Source organism: Rhinolophus sinicus, linkage group LG04, assembly GCF_036562045.2.
Source record: "Rhinolophus sinicus isolate RSC01 linkage group LG04, ASM3656204v1, whole genome shotgun sequence".
NCBI lineage: Eukaryota > Metazoa > Chordata > Mammalia > Chiroptera > Rhinolophidae > Rhinolophus > Rhinolophus sinicus.
The window spans coordinates 1,621,039-1,641,397 of record NC_133754.1 but is presented as its reverse complement, the minus strand read 5'-3'; the positions used below and the strand labels follow the sequence as shown (position 1 = coordinate 1,641,397).

General features: G+C 44.9%; 1 protein-coding gene across 2 annotated transcripts in view; it reads left to right on the top strand.

Moving 5' to 3' along the window:
* The window catches only part of CSMD1 (CUB and Sushi multiple domains 1), a 1,601,557-nt gene that overhangs the window by 1,522,349 nt on the left and 58,849 nt on the right, over positions 1-20,359 (top strand). For both annotated transcript variants that reach the window (XM_074329288.1, XM_074329289.1), the window contains exons 51-52: positions 10,462-10,656; positions 16,082-16,255. In XM_074329288.1, coding sequence (XP_074185389.1) covers positions 10,462-10,656; positions 16,082-16,255 — 369 coding nt within the window. The remainder of the gene's footprint in view (positions 1-10,461; positions 10,657-16,081; positions 16,256-20,359) is intronic.

The window sequence follows — 20,359 nt, the reverse complement described above, 5'->3', positions numbered from 1 at the left end:
GGGAAAGTGTTTTGTTGTAGTGACCCTGTCCCATGGGATGTCCCCTGCTGCCCCTGGTGATCATAGCATTTGATACGATTGCTCTTCGGTCATGAAGACACAGCGATTATGTAATGTTCCTAAGATCTGCCTTGGGGTACATGGCTCTGTGTGCCCCAGAAGCCAGGCCCCGAGTCTGAGAATGCTCCTGGCGGCCCAGTCTGCTGAAGGGACTTCAGATCGGGGCTTCCTACTTCAGTCCTTCCTCAGTTCCTTCCTTCCTCATGTCCCATATTCACCCCAGCAAGTCCCCACAAAGCACATCTGCCCACTTACCAGCACTTCCACACCAGGCCAAGCTGCTGTCGACACCTGCACCCCCAAAATGGCCCCTCACTCATCTGTACCCCCAAAACAGCCCCTCACCTGCAGTCTCCTCTTACAAAGCAGCCAGACAGATCTTTTAAGCATATAGAAGTCAAAATGTGGCATATTAAATTCTCCTGAGAGTTCTCATGGCAAATAGAGTAAAACTCATGGAGTCTCTTTATTTTGAACTCACTTGTCCAAAGAGAAGCAAAGTAGATACTGTGGAGGAGACAGCTGAGGACCAGCCAGCTTTTACATGATTTGGGATATGCTGTTAAGGTGTTACCACCGTACTGCAATGTGTCCTTTAAAACCTGTGCTGGACGCCCTGCCGATTCCCACAGCTTTACACAGGTTAACTCATTCAATTCTTAAGAGGTCTGGGACTTCTTATCCCATCTTATGGATGAGAGCCTGGGGCAGGATGGGTGGGGTAAGCTGGCCAGGGTCACAGAGATAGAAAGTGGCCAAGTCAAGGTTTGTTTCCAGGAGACCTGAGAAGACATGCAGCCCTGATCCCAGTCTGTGCCAGGTGACACCTAGGAATTGGTCACTGGCTACTGCCAAGTCGTATGTGTTCTAAAACGGAGAACACAGACAGGAGAAAAGGTCCAGTTTAGCATGTAACTCAGCCTGAAAAGTGTTAAATCGTGATAGCACGAGAGGGAGGCACCTTTAGTTTGAAAATATGTACTAGAGCCAAATGATTTCAAGGACAACGTATATTTGTGGATAAAATTTTCTAGGAAAATCAGGAATGAGAGGCCTTTGGCAGTTCCAAGGCAAATGTTACATCAGTTAAGAGAACTGTTTTGTACTTAGGCAGAGCGCTGTACTACAGCACATAAGTGGCTTAATTTATACATACGTTTGAATTTTCTGTTTTAAAATACATATCTAGATGTACAATTGCTTTAAAGTTATAATGAAAGAATCTTACAACAAAATTGCTTCTTACATATAAATGAGGTTCCCAATGGAAGGAAATCGTAATGTGTTCAGTTAAATTATTATTAACTGGGAAAGGTCAGTTTGCATTTTAAAGCCTTTTTTAATACTGACGATTATTTGTTCAGTAACACAGGGAAATAAATATAACATTTATAATAAAAGGGAATTCAACCTTAAATTTTCTAAGTATCGTCTCAACTTTCAAGTATTTCTTCCTTCTCTGTTTTTTATTAGACTTTATAAAGGGGAGAAATGGACATTTCATTAAAATTCCTTGGTAGTCAAAGTCTGGCAAATGGATTTCATTTTGTGGAGGGTGTTTCCTTCACTTAATTTAAATGAAGGAAATTGAGCAGAGTAAGCATAAAACTTTAGCCCAGAAAATGTGGATACTATTAAACTCCGAAGTGCGTATTTCCCCAAGGCCATTCCTTGGTGTACTATGTGCATAGAACACAGTTTTATACGTTTCTTTACGAACTACAGTATGATGTAGATCAGTACACTGAATCTCAAGAGATAAGAAACACTTCAGTTTTGATAAATAGTAAATGTAAATGGTAAATAAAATGAGCCTCTTTCACCCTCAGGTTTACTGAAATGCAGGTTGTAATAAATAATTGTCTGTTTACATACTTTCTGCAGTCCTACAAATCTCTGAGGTCGATGTGTGTGGCTAATTTATTTTTGTTGTAATGATTTACTGAGACTGGATTTGGACCATTGAAGATAATGATTCACGCCAGTGACACAATAGAACAAGAGCTCACTATTGGTATTAATGTGTGGGGTGTAATGGTTTGACAGAATGATGAATAGATACGCCTTTTGTGCTTAACATTTAGGAGAAAGAAACCATTACAATTACCTTCTAGTAACATGAAGTCAAAGTTGTGATCCCAATCTGCAGGCACGTTTTCCTTTCAATTAAAGCTGTAAAGCAAGTGAAGCAATTTCATCATTAATAGTTTAGCGAGGACCTACTGTGTGCCAGGCATCATGAGCACTTTGCATGATTTAATGCAACGTAAACAGTTCAGGAAAGGGAGAGCAAGCGAAGTCACACCAGACAGCTTTATGTGACCTATAAATAGCCATTCATAGAAAAATAAGCTGATATATAAATTATCTATCTAGATATACGTGTCCGTGCATTCATCTTAAATGTAAAACATTATACAGATAGGCACATATAATATACATATACATGTGCGCATATACATACCAGCAAATATGCATATGTATTTTATGTGTCTATATATAGACTATATATAAACTGAGGATATATATTTGTCTCCTTATTCCCCTAGAAAATGACCTTAAAAGTGCTTGTGTTGTTGTCTTCCTTAATTATCCCTATCTCCAGGGTGGAGCACAGATTATACTTTTCATTTAATACCCTGACAAAGATCGTTGTATCATAAATCGTGTCTCTGAACCATTGTGTCCTGGAGCCAAACGTAGGTCTGACATCACTGAGGCCCCACTGTGTGCCAGGCCCTGTCGTAAGCATTTTACACACATTCAGAGTTTAAGTCCTAACAAATAGGAAGGGCTGTCGTTATCCTATCACACATGGGAAGCGGGGACCGGGAGAAGGAAGCCTGTGCTCGCTGGGTCCGGGCAGAGTCCGGCCTTCGCAGCCTTGCGCGCCCCGTGCTGTGCATGCGCGGCTGCTGTGCCGGGCTTATCTTGCCTGTGCCAAGCATTTATAGGGATTTCAGTTAAATGTTTGCAACGCTAATGAAGAAAGACTCGGTCTAAATGTACAGTCATCGTGTGCAAATTACAAACAAATTTTTAAAGTACACAGGAAAACAGAAAAATGAGGGACTTATCTATGTGTGAGAGAGAAGGCACCTGTCTGTATCTTCCAAAGCTACACGCTTTTGAAAGAGCCTCCTGACCCAAAGGTCAGTTTAGTGCCTCAGCTGGCAAGACAGGCAGGAGACCCCTGGGGAAATGTCACCCAGCGCTGTGCCTCCCCTGTGCCTGGAGCAGACCTGAGGGGGCGGGGGCAGAGTGGGCAGGTGGACACCCACCCACCCTGTGGGAGGGATTCATGGGCGCTACTGTGCTGGGGGCCGGCGTGACAGTGTTGATCGTTCGCTAAACGCAGGTCACTTGCAGATGGGCTTGTGCAGTTCTGCACATGGGGAAGGTGTCAGTGCCCACCCACCAAGTTCTCTTTCTGGGAGCGGTCAAATGGTGACACTGCTCAGCTGCTGTGTGTTCTACAGGGATACAGTGTTTCAGTCTGTACTACAGCTGAGTTAACCTGACGTTCTAATCTAAATGCCTTTGGAGTCGAGGTGTTCTTTTGCAGTTAATATATTTAAACCATCCACATCCTGTCATTTTGGATTAGATTCAGCCCTTCACTTTCAGGGCCAGCTGTGTTCTACTTTAGGTTATTTTTCTGTCTCTTTTATTTCATTTCATTCCAAAGACTGACCACGCCTTAGTCCAGCTTTTTGTATTTAAGTTACAGTTGTGACCTAAGGTTCCACTTGGCTCGCTGATAAATATGAGAGTCAAGTTTGCATTTAAATGCTTAAAGGACAGTAAGCACAAGTTTTGTTTCACTTAGGCCACTTATGGCCACTAAGTACTGGAATATATAAATTATTATTGTTTAAGCTCTAAGAAACATAACCTCTGCAAGGGCACGTGTGTCTGTCCATTGGGCTCACACCTGTATCTTTATAAATATTTGTAGAATGAATGAATGAATGAATAGCATAGCCCCTGTCAAAAACATTTAAGGAAACTATTTTCTTACACAAACAGTAAGCTGTTGAGATGTAACCAGAGTGACTCACGAACTTGAGAGATTTGTCTGTAATTTTAAAAATAGCTGTGGTATCAAACTTAGATTACAGAATTGCAAAAAAAAATCTGAACAAATTTTGCCAGAATCCTAAGTGGATGAGGTTAATTCAATACTGGTCTTGTTTTGTTGTACAAATCAGACTTCACAGGCAGTGTCTGCTACGGCTCGAGTGGGTGTGTTCATTATTGGACAGAGCTACCGTTTGTCTGACTGTTCAGGGTCTGACTCTGCTAAAATAGCTTTATTGAGGCTGACCGTAGCCACAAATGACAAGAGGCCTGGGGCAGAAAAAAATGTCTGATTGCACGAGGGTCTTGGAAACTTCACAAATGGAAAAGACAGTGATCACCGGAATGAGTAGAAACCTGGCAATTCCAGGACCTGAGAATATGTGTGTTGTGTGTCTGGATTTGAGCAGGAATCTTGCTGAAGGAACTGAGCTTCCAAGGTTTTGGACCTGTTTGACACCTCTGGAAACTGACTGACTCTCAAGTAAGCCCGTAACTGTGTCCTAAGTTGACTTCAAAACTCCATGAATTTGCCTGTAATTAACGCACCTGCTCTTCTAAACAACACACACACTAATCATTGGGTTAAGCTCTGAGGTTAGAACAGAAATCTCAAACCAGATTTTGTCCGTATGGGTCCCATGACATCAGTGCGCTCTTCAGGATGGGTTTCTTCATAGAGCAGTGGTGAAGTCGGAGGGCATGAAATGCATTTAAATCACCTCAGTGCCCTGGACTCACCAAAGATTTTACATTCACGTTTACCTGTGTAAAGCAGCCTTGGTCTTCAGCTTCCGATGTAGCAGAACTGAAACCAGTGCCCGACCCCAACCAGTGAACGTGGGTCCTTGTGGTCTGCCGAATGCTAGACTTTCGTTCTGAGAACAGTTATGAGGCTGATGAAGTCATTTTCATCCAGTGGCACCAAGTCATATAGATGTAAGTCTAATGAAATGTGCTGGAACCTAACTTGGTGAGAAGCAGTACCTGCCCACGTTGAATGTGATGGAGGATCCGTGAACGGCACTCACCTCCGTGTCTGGGGTGGGTTCTGTGCCACAGCAGACTTAGCGAGAGTCTGTAATCATGGAGGCCGTGCTGTCGGGTCTGCCTGTCTTCAGAAGATCACCTGCCCCCTTGCCCGGTTGGCCGGCCGCTGGCTGAAGGAATCTGTGATAAATCAGAACCACTCATGGTAAAAGTAAAAGAAAGATTTATTTCTCAAGTAAAATGCAAAATACTGTGTGTTGTGAATGAGACATTTACAAGATAAAGAAAATGTGTCTTCTGTGCAAAGAAACCTCATCTGTGCTCTCGACTCATCTGATTTGAGAAGTGTTATTTAGGGCGTTGCAGCAGGGCTGTCGGCTGTGTCCATGCTCGGGACTGTGAGCCGGGGCAGACACGTGGCGATGGTGAGGGCTCACATTCTCTTGAACTTGCTGAAACAGGAGAAAGCAAATCCATACGAGTTGTTTGCTTTAAGGTAACAGAAGACAATCTGTATTTCCTTAAAAAGAGGGATGGGATATAAAATAAATTCGCAGATTGAGCACTTTCTGTCAAGCCAGCAACGCCTGCATGTTTTTTAAAACAATTTCACTATTCATGACCTGGCAATTCATTCATTTATAACTGTCATAAATAGTGATTTAAAACATTGATGTAAACAATGTTTTCTTTTGCTACATTTTCCAGGTGGACAAACATTTTAAAACATTCATTTAAAATTATGTCATTTAAGCGATATTCGTACATTGTGGGTCGGGCGTCTTCATGGACTTCATTCCGAAAACCGTGGCCAATGTCACTCGATTTAGTCATTTGTAGAATAAATAACAGTTTTCTCATGTTGCTTCTAGTGGGGGAGGAATGACAGGGTCCGAGGGACACATGGGATGGTAGCCTGTTTGGGCCAAGCCTGAGCTGACTTGCTCATCCTCAAAATGCAAATGATAGCAACACCCATTTCCCTGTCTCAGTGTTGCTAGAGGATCAACTTCATGGCAAATTGTCAGTGCATTTATATCTAGTGTGTGAAGAGGACCTTTTGGGGGACACACTAAACCAGTGCCAGTCTGCAGAAGCAAACGTCTGTCTTGGTGGCCTGTGACTTCAGGTACCAGGCAGGGCTGGCGGGCTCACAGAGAACCTGGTGAGTTCGGGTCTGAGATATTTCTGTTAGGGAGAGTGAAGTGTCTGCTTTAAACAAGTCAGCACAGTGGCACTAGTGCTGCTTTTTGCTGCCTCCTGACTGTAATTCAGTGTCGTCTCTGTTAGTTTAGGGGAGAGGCCATTCCAGCTGGCTTCGGAACGGCGGGGCCAGCGGGTGGAGTGGGGACCAGGCACATAGACACTTCCTCAGTCCTGGGCTCACCCTCCTGGTCTTTCTCCCATGAGGCCTGTCTCCCATATGCATGTTTTCGCTCAGCCCTTAGCTTAGCTTCACTTCACATGCTCGACCATCCCCCAAACACAGCAGAAACCTCCCGAGCACCAAAGAGGAAGGAACCCAAATGTTGGAGCAGGTGTAGAGGAAGCCAGTGGATTCTACCACTTGGCTTTCAATACAATTTAAGGAGTTTCTATCAACCAGTTTTTGCTGATGGAAATGTTTGGTGAATAACCAAGGATGAGGGCCAAAAATCGAGAAATATCACTGTAACAAAACTGTTTCCTTTACCTTCTGCTTATTTATTTTTTCTTATCACAAATAAAATATTTATACTAAAACAACTATAAAGAGTAAAAAAAAAAAAAAGCAAGAAATTTGATACCAAGTCTTGTCCCTTTCTAACAATCAGTAAGGTATGATAATAAAAAAGCTGTATCTATATCATTAATGTATATCAAATAGCATATTGCCAATGAAACACTACTTTTGTGTATAAAGCAGATTATAAAAGTTAATATATTGTAAATTTAATCAGTTATAATAAGATGAAAAAACGTTGCTACCTATGAACATAATAGGAGCATTCATAAAGGACTTTCAAGCATAAAAACATTAGAATGAGTCTTTCTGAGGATTGTAGAACAGCATAACAGTTTAAGGAGAATAAAGAATGAAATAAATTTTGGAGGGTAGTCATGTATTTATAAAAAATAAATATTTGGAAGCACCAAATCCCTGTGGTATTATTCTCTTGGATCTGAGTAAAAGTGATTTTCTTATTTACAGTATAAATATTGACCATACTTTATATGTCATATATGATCCATTATTTAAATTTATGAAGAAAACTTTCAGATTTTTAATGAAGAATTGCAAGGAGATAAATATGGTTTACAGTTCCTTTAAGGGTGTGTAAGTGGAGTTTATCACCAGAGTGAAGGGTCTGACTTTTGAATGATGGGTACAGTGGTGGGTGAGCCTGTGGGAAAGAGGAGAAGGTGCCATGTCTCAGTGGGTGTGGGCTGGACCTGGTCACCTGCTGGGTGAGGGGGTGACCGGAAGCTGGGAAACAGGTTTTGGATTTTGACTCACATGAGCAGGACAGTTCACCAAAATGGGAATCAGGGACACAGCAGATACTGGCAGCTTGCAGAACGTTTGGGTTGTGTTCTGGTTCATTTCCTCCCACCAGGCTCACCATTCTGGTGGAGCATTATGTCTCTGTTGTCTTCTGGGGCAAAGCAGCAGGGGGTCTTCTGTGTGACAACCTATTGGCAGCAACACATCAGGGCTGATCATTTTATGGGAACTGTTCACATTATCTTTTGTTTGTTTTTGGTGGTTTGGTTGTGGTGTGTGTGTGTGTGTGTGTGTGTGTGTGTGTGTGTTTACAAATGCTGACATGCATGTAGATGAAACCTTCTAAGAGTAGACCTTTTTCACCACTTCTTGGAGGAAACAGTCTTTTCACATCATCTTGGTTTCTGTTCCTCGAGATTTCACCACCCAAATAAGGTCAGACATTGTTCACACTCACATATTTTACACGCTGTCCCTCAGAGTGCCTTTGAAAATATTAAACAAAATCACATCTCCAGGACTTTCTGGGTACCTTTATCCTTTCCCTCTCTTCCGTAGTAAATAGAGGCCAAGATGGGCTTTAAATATTTCCGTTCTCACTTTCCTTTTAACTGTCAGTTTCCACCCAGATGCTTTCATTGCCTCAGTTCCTTTGTTTTGTTTTGTTTTGATTTTTTTGCTGCCACAACATTTTCTTGGCATGTCATTATGGAAAGCATATACTCAGCAGCGTGCACACACAGTCATACACACACTCTTACACTCACCACATTTACAAATATAGGTCATCATCACCTGCTTTAAGTCAGACGCTGTTTATATGCAAGAAAAATTGTGAAAATACAATAGTGTTTCCAATGAAAAGGTGAGGGCCATGTCGGGAGAAAGAGATGAAAGCGAACAATCAGAACGATCTTGCTAAGCAAACCGAATGCTGTTTTCATGAAGAAAGGGGTAACCAGGAAGCACTGAGGAGGCAGCAGGGTGAGTGATGGGAGCTCCAGGAAGACTGATCGTGCGGGTGAGCGGAGGACGCGCAGCCCTTCCTGGCAGAAACAGGTTTTAGAAGAGAATTCAGGCAATTTGCAGCATCTTGTTAATTCTAGAAATACACGCAGGAAGATAAAATGAATTTTACTTGAAATATGCATTGAGATTGAGATTGAGTTAGAGGCATTGGAGACGTTTCAGAAATGGCAGCTGTGCCTGAAATTCTAAATGTATTCAGGTTAGAGAAAAAAATTTAATATTTACATCATTAAGTAAAACAATTGACTATCCATCTAAATTTAGGGTAATTGCTTTATCTGAAAAAACACAAGGAAAATATTTTGGATTACTTTTAAATTTGCAATTCCTTTTCACATTATTATAACAATACCAAAATACCTATTTTTCTAGTTTATTTGCACCTAAATTACTGAGAGAAGATTGAATGAGATTGTTGTACTATTTTAGGTATATCTCATTCAATTTTAATGAATGTACAGAATTTAAAAGTAAAATTATTAATGTCATTCTGAAAAAAACTATGGTTTCTCTAGCGAATTGTTTCAAGCTCAGTAAATTAATCAGGTCAATTTTGTGGGCAGTTGACTGATGGTGTTCACACATGTGGCTTCATACTTAGAGATACGGACTTTCGGTTCCTAAGTTCACACTTAAAGATACGGCTTCCGGTTCCTAAGTTCATAGTAGAGATACGGACTTCCCGTTCCTAAGTTCACACTTAAAGATACGGACTTCCGGTTCCTAAGTTCACACGTAGAGATACGGGCTTCCGGTTCCTAAGTTCATAGTAGAGATACGGACTTCCGGTTCCTAAGTTCACACGTAGAGATACGGCTTCCGGTTCCTAAGTTCACACGTAGAGATACGGCTTCCGGTTCCTAAGTTCACACGTAGAGATACGGCTTCCGGTTCCTAAGTTCACACGTAGAGATACGGCTTCCGGTTCCTAAGTTCACACGTAGAGATACGGCTTCCGGTTCCTAAGTTCACACGTAGAGATACGGCTTCCGGTTCCTAAGTTCACACGTAGAGATACGGCTTCCGGTTCCTAAGTTCACACGTAGAGATACGGCTTCCGGTTCCTAAGTTCTCACGTAGAGATACGGCTTCCGGTTCCTAAGTTCACACGTAGAGATACGGACTTCCGGTTCCTAAGTTCACACGTAGAGATACGGCTTCCGGTTCCTAAGTTCACACGTGAGATACGGCTTCCGGTTCCTAAGTTCACACGTAGAGATCCGGACTTCCGGTTCCTAAGTTCACACGTAGAGATACGGCTTCCGGTTCCTAAGTTCACACGTAGAGATAGGGCTTCCGGTTCCTAAGTTCACACGTAGAGATACGACTTCCGGTTCCTAAGTTCACACGGAGATCGGCTTCCGGTTCCTAAGTTCACACGTGAGATCGGCTTCGGTTCCTAAGTTCACCGCCTGCCACCCAGCTGGGTCACTGCTGAGGTGCGCCGGTGTTCCTGCCGTGTCCCACTTCCTCCCAGGCCCGCTCGCTGAACTGCCGGTTTCTTGAAGGATGTGGAGACTGATTACGGGAAAGGTATTTTATGCGCATGCCCTTTGCCCGGGCTTTGCAGCCGCGAGTGAATTGTGCAGCCTCGTTAAGCAACGTATTCTTCACGGGGCAGCGAGGCCAGGGACCGTGTTTCACACGCGGGACCATCCGCTGTGACCGAGGGGCAGAGAGAAGCTGGAATCCCGGCTCGAGGCCTGGACTGTGCGCAGCGAGTCGGTGCTGAGCACACGACCTTCCTTCACCGCTCACAGCGAGCAGGGCCGGGTCCCCGAGAGAAAACCACTGATGCTCGCGTGTTTCTTTTCCAGCGGTGGTTTGTCCCGGCATCGAAGCCCAGCTCGCGGAGCACGTCACCTGGAGGCTGGTTTCCGGGTCTCTGAACGAGTACGGCGCTCAGGTGGTGCTGAGCTGCAGCCCCGGCTACTACCTGGAGGGCAGAAGGCTCGTGCAGTGCCAGGCGAACGGGACGTGGAGCGCGGGAGACAGCAGGCCCAGGTGCAGAGGTGAGTGCGGGCTGCGCCCGGCTCAGCGGCCACACGGAGCGGGTTGGTGGCGCCCGCCTTGCAAGCACGGCCCCCCTCAGGTGCCCAAGTAAGGTGTGTGTTAAGTGACGTACTTAAAATATATGACTGCTGGATTCAAAGCCCAGTGCTGGCTTTTCCTTGTTAATGGTCATAGCTTACAAACTAGATGTTACAATACTCAAATATTTCAAATCAGCTCAAAAACAAATCCAGGCCTGCGTTTGAGAAGATGGCACTTACTCCACGTCCTGACTATTCAAACCTTCTAATTAGGGTCCTGGGATATAGTATTTCTGCTGAAGGTACGTGTTCTCCAATAATGACTGTCTTGAAAAGGGAGATTATTATTCTCGGAGGTACAAGGTAAGCAGTTAAGCCTCTGAGTAGGTTTCATAATAAATATGAATAAATAGAAAAATAAAACACTATTAGTATTGTTCAGAGCACGATTTGATTCAGACATATTTAATACACAATCCTGAGTTGCTTGTTCACAGGAAATTATTATGCACAGACAAGACTTTAGACCAGTGTCAAGTTTCTAAACACACAGCTTAGTAAGAATAAACCAGAATAAAAGGAAAAAGGACAAAAGAATTAATACTTTGCTGTGTTTCCTAATCATTCCAATCAGCTTTCAATAGAACACATGCTAATAAACCTTCTGTGAAGTGCCTCCCGGGGATCGGGGTTATTAGGAGGGGATGCTGACCCCTCAGTCCTCGAGCAAAGTGAGCGGCCGTGTCCTGACAGCTCTGCCTGAGCCTGGTTTCCAGGCTACTTATTCATGGTCCCTGGTCACTCTCAAAAGTGTCCTGGTTTGACTGGTCACTGCATCCAGACTGAGTGTCCTCTGTTGTCATCTGGATTAGTGAATCCTCCTCACATCCCTGCCAGCCATTGTCATGTGTACCTGCCGTGACACTCAGTCTGTGGGTTTGGAGACTCAGTTTTCAGGGCCCCAGGAGAGTGGAGGAGAAAGAATTCGGGGTCCTTTCCTTTGGCCCACCTGGGACTCTTCCCGCCAGCGTCCTTTCTGTCAGTTTCAAACCGAATCAGGGTCTTGAGAACAGGCAAGCCACCGCTACTTGGGGGCATTTGTGCCCTCAGGGCTTCTGTGGACGCCATGGTCCCAGGCTAGCACTTTCTGGGCTCTACCTGCCCGGGGAGGCCCCGGGGCTGTGAGCCCTGCCCAGGGAGGGCGGTGCCGGGTGGGGCGTGCGTCACCAAAGTCTTGTTTCATTAAAGGCACAAATTGCATTCCAGAAGAACTGACGTTTACAGGGAGACCTTCCCATTTAAGGATGTTTACAGAACCCAGGCTCTCCTGATTCTTGACCCAAACTCATTCGCACGGGGGCCCTTTTCCATCAGCCTGCACATTCCCCCCACATCACAGGGGACCAGAGAATGTGCGTTCTTATCTTATCCCATGCTTCAGTGGGTAACGGCCGTCGCTCAGAACAAGCTCAGGTTGAATTTGCTCGGTAATTTACTCACAAGTACCTGTCCAACCTGCATTAAGTAACTGGTGACACTCGTTACCCCAGGGACAGCTGAGTTCATGTGTGAACACTTTCTCTTTGAGAGAGGGCTTCTTTCTGACTTAGACCGAGTCTCTCCAGCCACTAAGGCAGGTCCAGTCTCTGTACACGCACGCATCACTTGCCTGAAACCCACATTGCGTGTCCTCTGAAGCTTTTCTTCATGGTAATGAGCGCTGTCCAATCACATGCACGCCCTGTGCTGTGTTACTGCTCCTGCCGTCTGCATGTGCATTAGGCTTTTGCAGCTAGAACACGTTTGGCAGGACCTACTCTGCAACTTATGTCTGTTTGTCACAATCACACACAGTGTCCACATCCCACACAGGAGTGCCCACCTGACAGGTGGTACAAGAAATGAAGTCGCAATATGACTTTTTTCAGAGTACAAGATGTCAACGTGAATCTAACCATAGAATTGAAGGGAAGAGCAGAGTGGCTTCCTGGGGCCAGGAGAAAAATGGCTTGTCACCCACAGTCAGAGTGAGCAACAGCCGTGTCACTGGCAAAGCAGGGCAGAGGTGGGGACATGTGGACGCCTCCAGGGGCGCGTCCTGTGCATGCAGCAGACCTCCCAGGAAGTCAGAGGGGTGCTTAGACTGTGTGTGATGCCTTGTTAACTGGGGGGCGGGGGGCAGGCAGCACACTTCACTTTGAAAACCTGAGTGGGGAAAACACCATGGAACTAGGCTTTCCCTTGGATGTTTGACAGAGTTTTATTCTGTTGTTTTGTTTTGTTTTGTTTGTACTTCCTGCTGGGGGCTCTCCTGTTCAGTTGTGCCAGCTTTTCCAATTGGTGCCGCTATCCTCGCTTTAAAGTGCTGGGTTTAGATCCGACAGAAACTCCATCTGAGAGCCGTCGCCCAGCTGCTGAAAGCTAGAGTTTCGCTCCATTAGTTCCTCCGAACAATCTAGCAAACCTTAGTAGAGAACAAACCAAAGCAAGTCTCGTCCCCAGAGCATGTGTGACAGAGGCCAGAGGAGTGGACCGGACGCTGGGACAGGCTGAGCCCCTGTGATCTGCCTGTGAAGGTGGGCTCAGGCCTCTCAGGGAGGTGCCCAGGCCTCACCGCTGTCTCACGTTTCTGCCTGGACTGCAGCTCCAGGACATGGTCCAATTATCCTGAATGGCTGCAAATGGATCTTTAAATATCACGGCTCGAGGTGAAGTCCATGCTCTGTTTGGAAAAGACTTCGTGAAAAGTTCATGACAAATTGTACAATCCAAAGCCTGCTCGACTCCACTGACATTTGGACGTTAGCCTTATTAATAAATGCACACGACCTGAGCCTGTAAGAGCTTAGCAGCCCCAGGTGCTAGTAAGTCACGGAGGCTCTCAACTACAGTCCGTCTGATCCGGGCGCGCCCTGCAGAGGACGCTCCGGATTTCTGGTGAGCAGCCCCCTGCAGAACGCATGGAACCTGGCTCTGTGCATGTCTCTGTCCGTTTGAAATGCACTTGGGGGTATCGTATCTTGGAGAAAGTCAGCTTAACCCCAAGGCTGGCCTAAGTGGCACATGCATACGGTTTGTCTCGGCTTGAACTATCAGTAAAGGTTTCTGCATGTTTGGTTCAGTTTGCTGAGTAAACCCTTGGTTATCACTTCACTGGTGGTGAGTCTGACTGAGCCGTGGTCCCATGCCGACATTGGTCTAAGTGCTTACATTGTCCTATCTGTGAACACAGCGCTCAGCCATGTGGCAGGTGTGGTAGGAGTCTCCCACTTACACTAATGAGGAGACTCTCCAGTGGTGAGGTGTCTCTCCCTCCGTACCAGGAAGGAAGCATGACTGCGTCTCTAGAAATTAGCATGAGTGGAGCGGGACTTAGCAGCCATGCCTTCGCTGAGCTCTGCCTGGTCACCTCCCATGTGACTTCCCAGCCCCAGCGTCTTCTTCTGTCTTTAGCTGGAGGTGGTACAGGGTGCTGGCTTGGGCCCTTTCGGAGAGCTCCCTGGTTCTCCTGGGTCTGTCTCAGGTACACAGGAGCCACACGTGTTTAGAACCTCCCGTGTGTTTTCTCCTGTTAAGCTGCTCTTTGTTACAGGGGACTCAGCCAAGAACCTTGAAGAGTGGAGGGAAATTACTTTTCTTCCGCTACAGTGTCAGCCCTTACAGGTAAACCATTGAGGGCCCACGGACTCTGAGCAAACTGGCCAGGGTCACCTCACTAGAAATTGGCAGAGCTGGGGTTGAACCCGGGTCCCTGCCACCAGGAGCAGGGTTCTAGTCACCATGTTTGCTGCCTCTCACTGCTTTACTATGAAAAGGACTCGGTCATTTTTAGCTCCTAGCCAGCTCTGCCCTCAGCCCTTTACACATAATAACTAATTTTGTGCAGCAGGAATTCTTAGCAGTCCTCTTAGAGCAGCTTTTCAAACACTCTCATTCTTACCTGTGTAAGAAGACGCGTTGCAGCCTCTCATGAGCAGTTGGCCTTGGTGCCTGTATGATTTCTTCCACCCCTGAGATTCTACGAGTTCTGTGCTCAAGCATTTATGCATTTGCAGTGCTGGGGAGCGGGTAGTGCAGTAAGACTCTATAATGAAAGTGACCTTTTAATTTAGCTCCCAAACAGCAGTACTCGTGGGTGAAAGTGGACACTCTCAAAGGTTATGCTGGGACAGCAACTATAAACTGGGGCGTCGGTTACGACATCTCCAACCACTTAGCGTTGAGATTTTAGATTTTTTTTTAGTTTTTAGAAAGGCTCCACCTGCCCTGTCTAGTCAGCATTGTTATGGAAATTATGATCCCCCAAAATTATGCAAGTAAATGAAAGAAAAAGACACTCCTATTATTTCAGGGGGACATCCTAGGTTTTAATTCCACACTCATCTGTACCAGCTTGTTGGCTTTGGGAAAGTCCATCCACGCTTGTTCATTCCCGCTGGGCACACAGAGGAGACCAGTAACTGTTACACGATTCCTGTGACTGATGTGGACAGAAGTGGACAGGATGCCAAATTGTTTGGGACATTTCCTTCTGTGTAAATACGTGGGACAATTAAGTTCGCGAACTCATCCTAGAAAAAGTGCTACATACCCCATTACTGAATATCACTACAGTCACCTTCCAAGTACTCCCCCTTGGGAAGCTATGCACCAACGCCAGCACCTAGTCCACCCTTCAAACCAATTTTGGAACTCTTTTTCTGGAATGGTCATCAGAGCTGTCATCATATTACCCTTGATGTCCTGAATGTCATCAAAATGTCTTCCTTTCAATATTTCCTTTACCTTCAGGTAAAGAAAGAAGTCATTGGGGGCCAGATCAGGTGAGTAGGGAGGGTGTTCCGATATAGTTATTTGTTTACTGGTTAAAACTCCCTCACAGACAGTTTTGTGTGAGCTGGTGCATTGTCATGATGCAAGAGCCATGAATTGTTGGCGAAAAGTTCAGGTCGTCTAACATTTTCATGCAGCCTTTTCAGCACTTCCAAATAGTAAACTTGGTTAACTGTGTATCCAGTTGGTACAAATTCATAATGAATAATCCCTCTGATAACAAAAAAGGTTAGCAGCATTGTTGCAACAAGTTCACAAACTTAGTACTTGTCAGACCTCGTATGCTTGTGTGCTGGGTAGTTTTCCAAGAAAGGTACCCGTAAGGATGAAAGCAAGAACAGTGTATAACTGGAGGGACCTAGAAGATTTGGGAATCCACTGAAACGTTAAAGTTCTCATTGCAGGGATGTAAGAGAAGGAAAATCCAGCTTCCCACGGTGTCTCTGCCTGCCCCTGAGCAGACATCCTGCCCTATGCTCTGGATGGACATCGAGGCAGATTTTCTTATTGTTAAGACAGCAATAATCCCAGGCCTGCGACCATACTCACCTTGTTACTGCTTTTCTCCTAGTTATCTCGTGTGGGAGCCTGGCCTTTCCCCCCAACGGCAACAAGATTGGGACACTGACGGTTTATGGAGCCACAGCCATATTCACCTGTAACACAGGCTACACACTTGTGGGTTCCCACGTGCGAGAGTGCCTGGCCAACGGGCTTTGGAGTGGAGCTGAAACGCGCTGCCTGGGTAAGTGGAGCCTGCACTCATTTAATTCAGTAAACGTAAAAGTCACGTTTGATTGGGCAGAGTCAGACTTCTCGCTCCAAATGCTTAGATGGGGTGTAACTGACCCCCACCTGGGCTGCACTTTGTTACAGGACTTCCTTAAATACCTAAAAGGATTTGTTTTTCCTCCAAATGAAAAATGCAGGTCACATAGTGCCTCAAGGGACAAAAAGACTTTTTTGGAGAGCTGAGGCCATAACTATACTTACAATTTTAGGACACACGAAAATGAGTTTCAAAAATATTATACATTTTATCTTTTAAAAATTATATGTTACATCAACAAGTTAAAGGGACGTTAATATCAAGCAATGGAAGCACAATGAATTTTTAAAATGGCATGTGTGTGCAGTGACTTGGTCTTCATTTTCCCAAAGATTAAAATTGTTTGCATGATAATTTTAAAAAACTGAGTTGAAAACCTTTCCACTGAAAACTCTTCTGTATAAATGTATGAAAATTGTTGAATAAGCAGGTAAAAGTACACTGATTTCTAACACTCCTGTTAGGTCTCCAAGTAGTTTGTAAAATCATCAACTGCCTTTAGTCCTTTCAAAACCTCTCTGTGATCTCAACATGTAATCGCTGGAAGCCCCAGAAGATGGACAGTCTGAGTTTCAGGGACCACGTTGGGAACAGAGCAGGCCCGGGGCATCTGAACAGTAAGAATGTGCTCTGTGCACTCAAGGGAATTTGAAGGAAGAGGGTGAAAGTCAATAGTGATCCCAGAGAAAGACAGAGGTTCTCACCCTCGTCCATGCACTGACACCCTTTCTTTCATGTTACTGCAGACAGATGAGTGCTCCTGAAACCTGTGTGCTAGACACAAACGTGGAGTTTCCAGTAAAGGACAACTCATCCCGGGGTGTGTTGTGCTACAGGAGGACATCACCATGCATCTGGCTGTTCTATGCTTTCCGGGGCTCTTAGGAAGCTGGCCATGGGCGCCCTCTTTGGGCAGCTGTGGTTTGCAGTAGTTCTTGTCTGCTAACCTCAGCAAGACTTGTCACTGTAGAAGGGGCCAGGTAGTCTGAGAAATTGACATCTCTGCTACTCATTGTAATAATGGGAAGAAATGCAAATTAAATTTGATCAGGGCCATCCTGTTTCCAAAACACAATAGCTCACTGGTCCTTGCAGTGAGTGTGGGATGCAGGTATAGCCTCAGGGACTGGACGGGGTACGTGTGGTTTCTGTAACTGTCGTGACACGGGTACTACCTGAGTCTTCCTGATGGCAAATACACCTGTACCTTGCTGTGGTATCTGACTGCAGGTCAGGACTTTGAACTAGAAACGATGAGGATCATATTGAATAGCTATTGAGCGGAGATGCCCCAAGGCCTGTCCTCAGTGGGCCCTGCTGTGTCTTAGAAGCTTTGGAAGAAGGGGTGTTCAGAAGGAATTTAAACTGATAATAAAGAGGAAGAAAAATGTCCAGATTACAATGTATAATCATTAGCATATCAGGAATAATAAAAAAAATTGTTTTTAAAAGAAAAAATAACAATTAGAAAAGAATTACAAATAACATATAGTCCCGTGTTTATAAACCAAAGAGTAAAGATTGGGTAATAAATTTGGTATCAGTATTTTAAAATATTTCAAAAGTTAGTAAGTATAGTGTACCAGCTGCCGCTGAGACTTGAAGGCTGAAGGTTCACAGTGTGTGGGATGTGGAAGGGCATCTCTTCTGAATCACAGGCTGCTGATGGGGAGACACCACAGTCTCACCAGCAAGAATCCATGTCCACTGCACCCAGCACAGGGAAGCTGGGTGAGATGGTCAGCAGGCCGGAGAAGGGGTGAGCTTGGTGCTGGAGAAGATTCTAACACACTCAGAACATAAGGGGTGTGGAGATGCCAATCCTGAATCTGGACAGGTATCTGATAGAGCAGGTAAGGGACACCCCAGAACCCGAGAGCTAGCCGTGTGCCTGATTTAGACACAGTGATTTTGAATGATGTTATTTATTGACGACTAAAGAGGAACAAGACTTTTTAAAATTTTATCTTATCGAATCTTCATTAGAACATATGAAAAGGGCTCATTGCTTCTATTTACAGATAAGGAAAAACTTAGAGCAATGAATAATTTACCCAACATTGTGAAGCCAACAAATATCAAAACCAGCATTTAAACCTCGGCAGTTTATGCGCAGGACACAGACGTTTGGCTTCGGGGGCAGAACCGGTTGATCTCAGCCAATTCTGTGCTGCCTCTCCAGTAATGCTGTTTCTCAGAAGGAGGTGGGATGGAGGGAGCTGAGTACTGCTGGGCCGTTCGGACGAGCGTGTGGTTTGCTGCCTAACTGGAAGTGAACCGGGCCCCAGGACTAGAGTCCACCCGACCCGAGGCTCGTGTCAGAGGGGACTCTGTGCTCCGCCATTCTGCCTGGTTAACTATGTCCGTAATCCCCCTACTCCCAGGCCACTTACTTAGCAATTTCGCTATTATTTCCTTTGGTTTCTTGTCATTTGAATTGTTCCTTTATCCATTTCCATGGTTATGTATCTCTAGGAAGTCACTCCGGTTTCTGTCATGCTAAATGACTTTGGGTGACCTTCAGGCTCATTTGGACCCTATGATGGCAAACTAGACAGTCATGGAGGGAAAATGACTGATAATACAATGAAGGAAGTCAGTGAGGATGTTTTCAGAAAGTGCAGAAAACCGTCGCGATAACCCCACAGCTTCAGCTCTAAAAGACTGCCCCTGAGCAAAACCACACAGCTCTGAAACTCAGAAACAAATTATCCAGTGAGGAGGGAATGGGATGTCACCGAAAGAAACAGAGACACTTACACCAGATGGTCTGCAGTAAATTCAATTTGCAAGCAAAGCAACTACCCTAGCAAGTATTTAAGAGAATGAAGTACCATTAAAGACCAGTACCGTGAAGGGCAGAGCCACCACCAGCTGGGGACAATGAAGAGTAGTCAACACCATGGAAACGGAAGGACCGTGTGGAGGTCACGTTTGAAATAAGAAGCAATTTTACTCTTTGGAGTTGATATTAAAATACGGGGGACAGAAATAAAGCAGAGAGCTTGTTCCTCTTCATTTTGTCTTTTCTATCGAGAAGAATTATAACGATACAGAGGTTAGAACATACTCTTATCTTAGAAGCTGGAACCCCAAGAAAGATGAGTCTCTCAAGTGGGGGTGAGTATCCTTCCCCAGAGGTTTGCATCCGAGCTGGCTGAGGGGACTCGAAAGCGCCTGCTGTCACTGGTAATGCTTCTGGGGGGCACTGTTAAAAGGAAGTACCCTGGAGTTAGACACATATCGGGGTGGTTTCTCACACAGAAAGGAAGGAAGTTAGTTCTCAGAAACTGTGGAGTTGTTACTTACATGCTATACAGAGCTGATCGTCAAGTGTATTACTTGTAAGATCTTTGGTGACACGTGGTTGTGAAGAGCGAATGTAGTTTCAGGAGACACCGTGCAAGTCTCGACCCGTCTTTGTTTGTTTGAGCCTATTCTTAGGTGGGTGTTTAGAAGTAGTCTTTAGAAATGTGTTTCTGACTTTTCAGCGAGATGTGTATCAAGATTTTCCATGATCACTCTTACAGTCAGGCATGTAGAATATAAGCTGGATGTTCATTAGGTCTTTTATGAATTGCTTGAGGGACTCGACACAAATGGCGTTGACTATTGGATTGGTGTGTTTTGGAAAGGAAGTACCCAGCTGTATGTTTCCCTCCCCCCATTCTAGACCTTTCCAATACTTTTGTTCATATCTTGGAGGAGGGCATAATAATACTAGCTACAGGAGTGAAAATAAATATTTGATGACAGATTCAGAAACTCTTTGATTTGAGTGATAGACCAAATGAGAACATAATGGAATTAATGTAAAATTTTCCTCGAAATGAAAAATAAAATAAGTTCAAATGTGCATGTTGAGGAAATTATGAAACCATAACACGCAGAAGGACTTGGTGGTTTTGATGTGGCCTTGTCCAGGCTGGCTGTGTGGGACCCCTTCCATTCTCTGCCATGGACGTCTACCCTGAAGGACCGTGTCAGTCCTGGGAAGTTGTTTCCGTGGGCTGTGGAGGA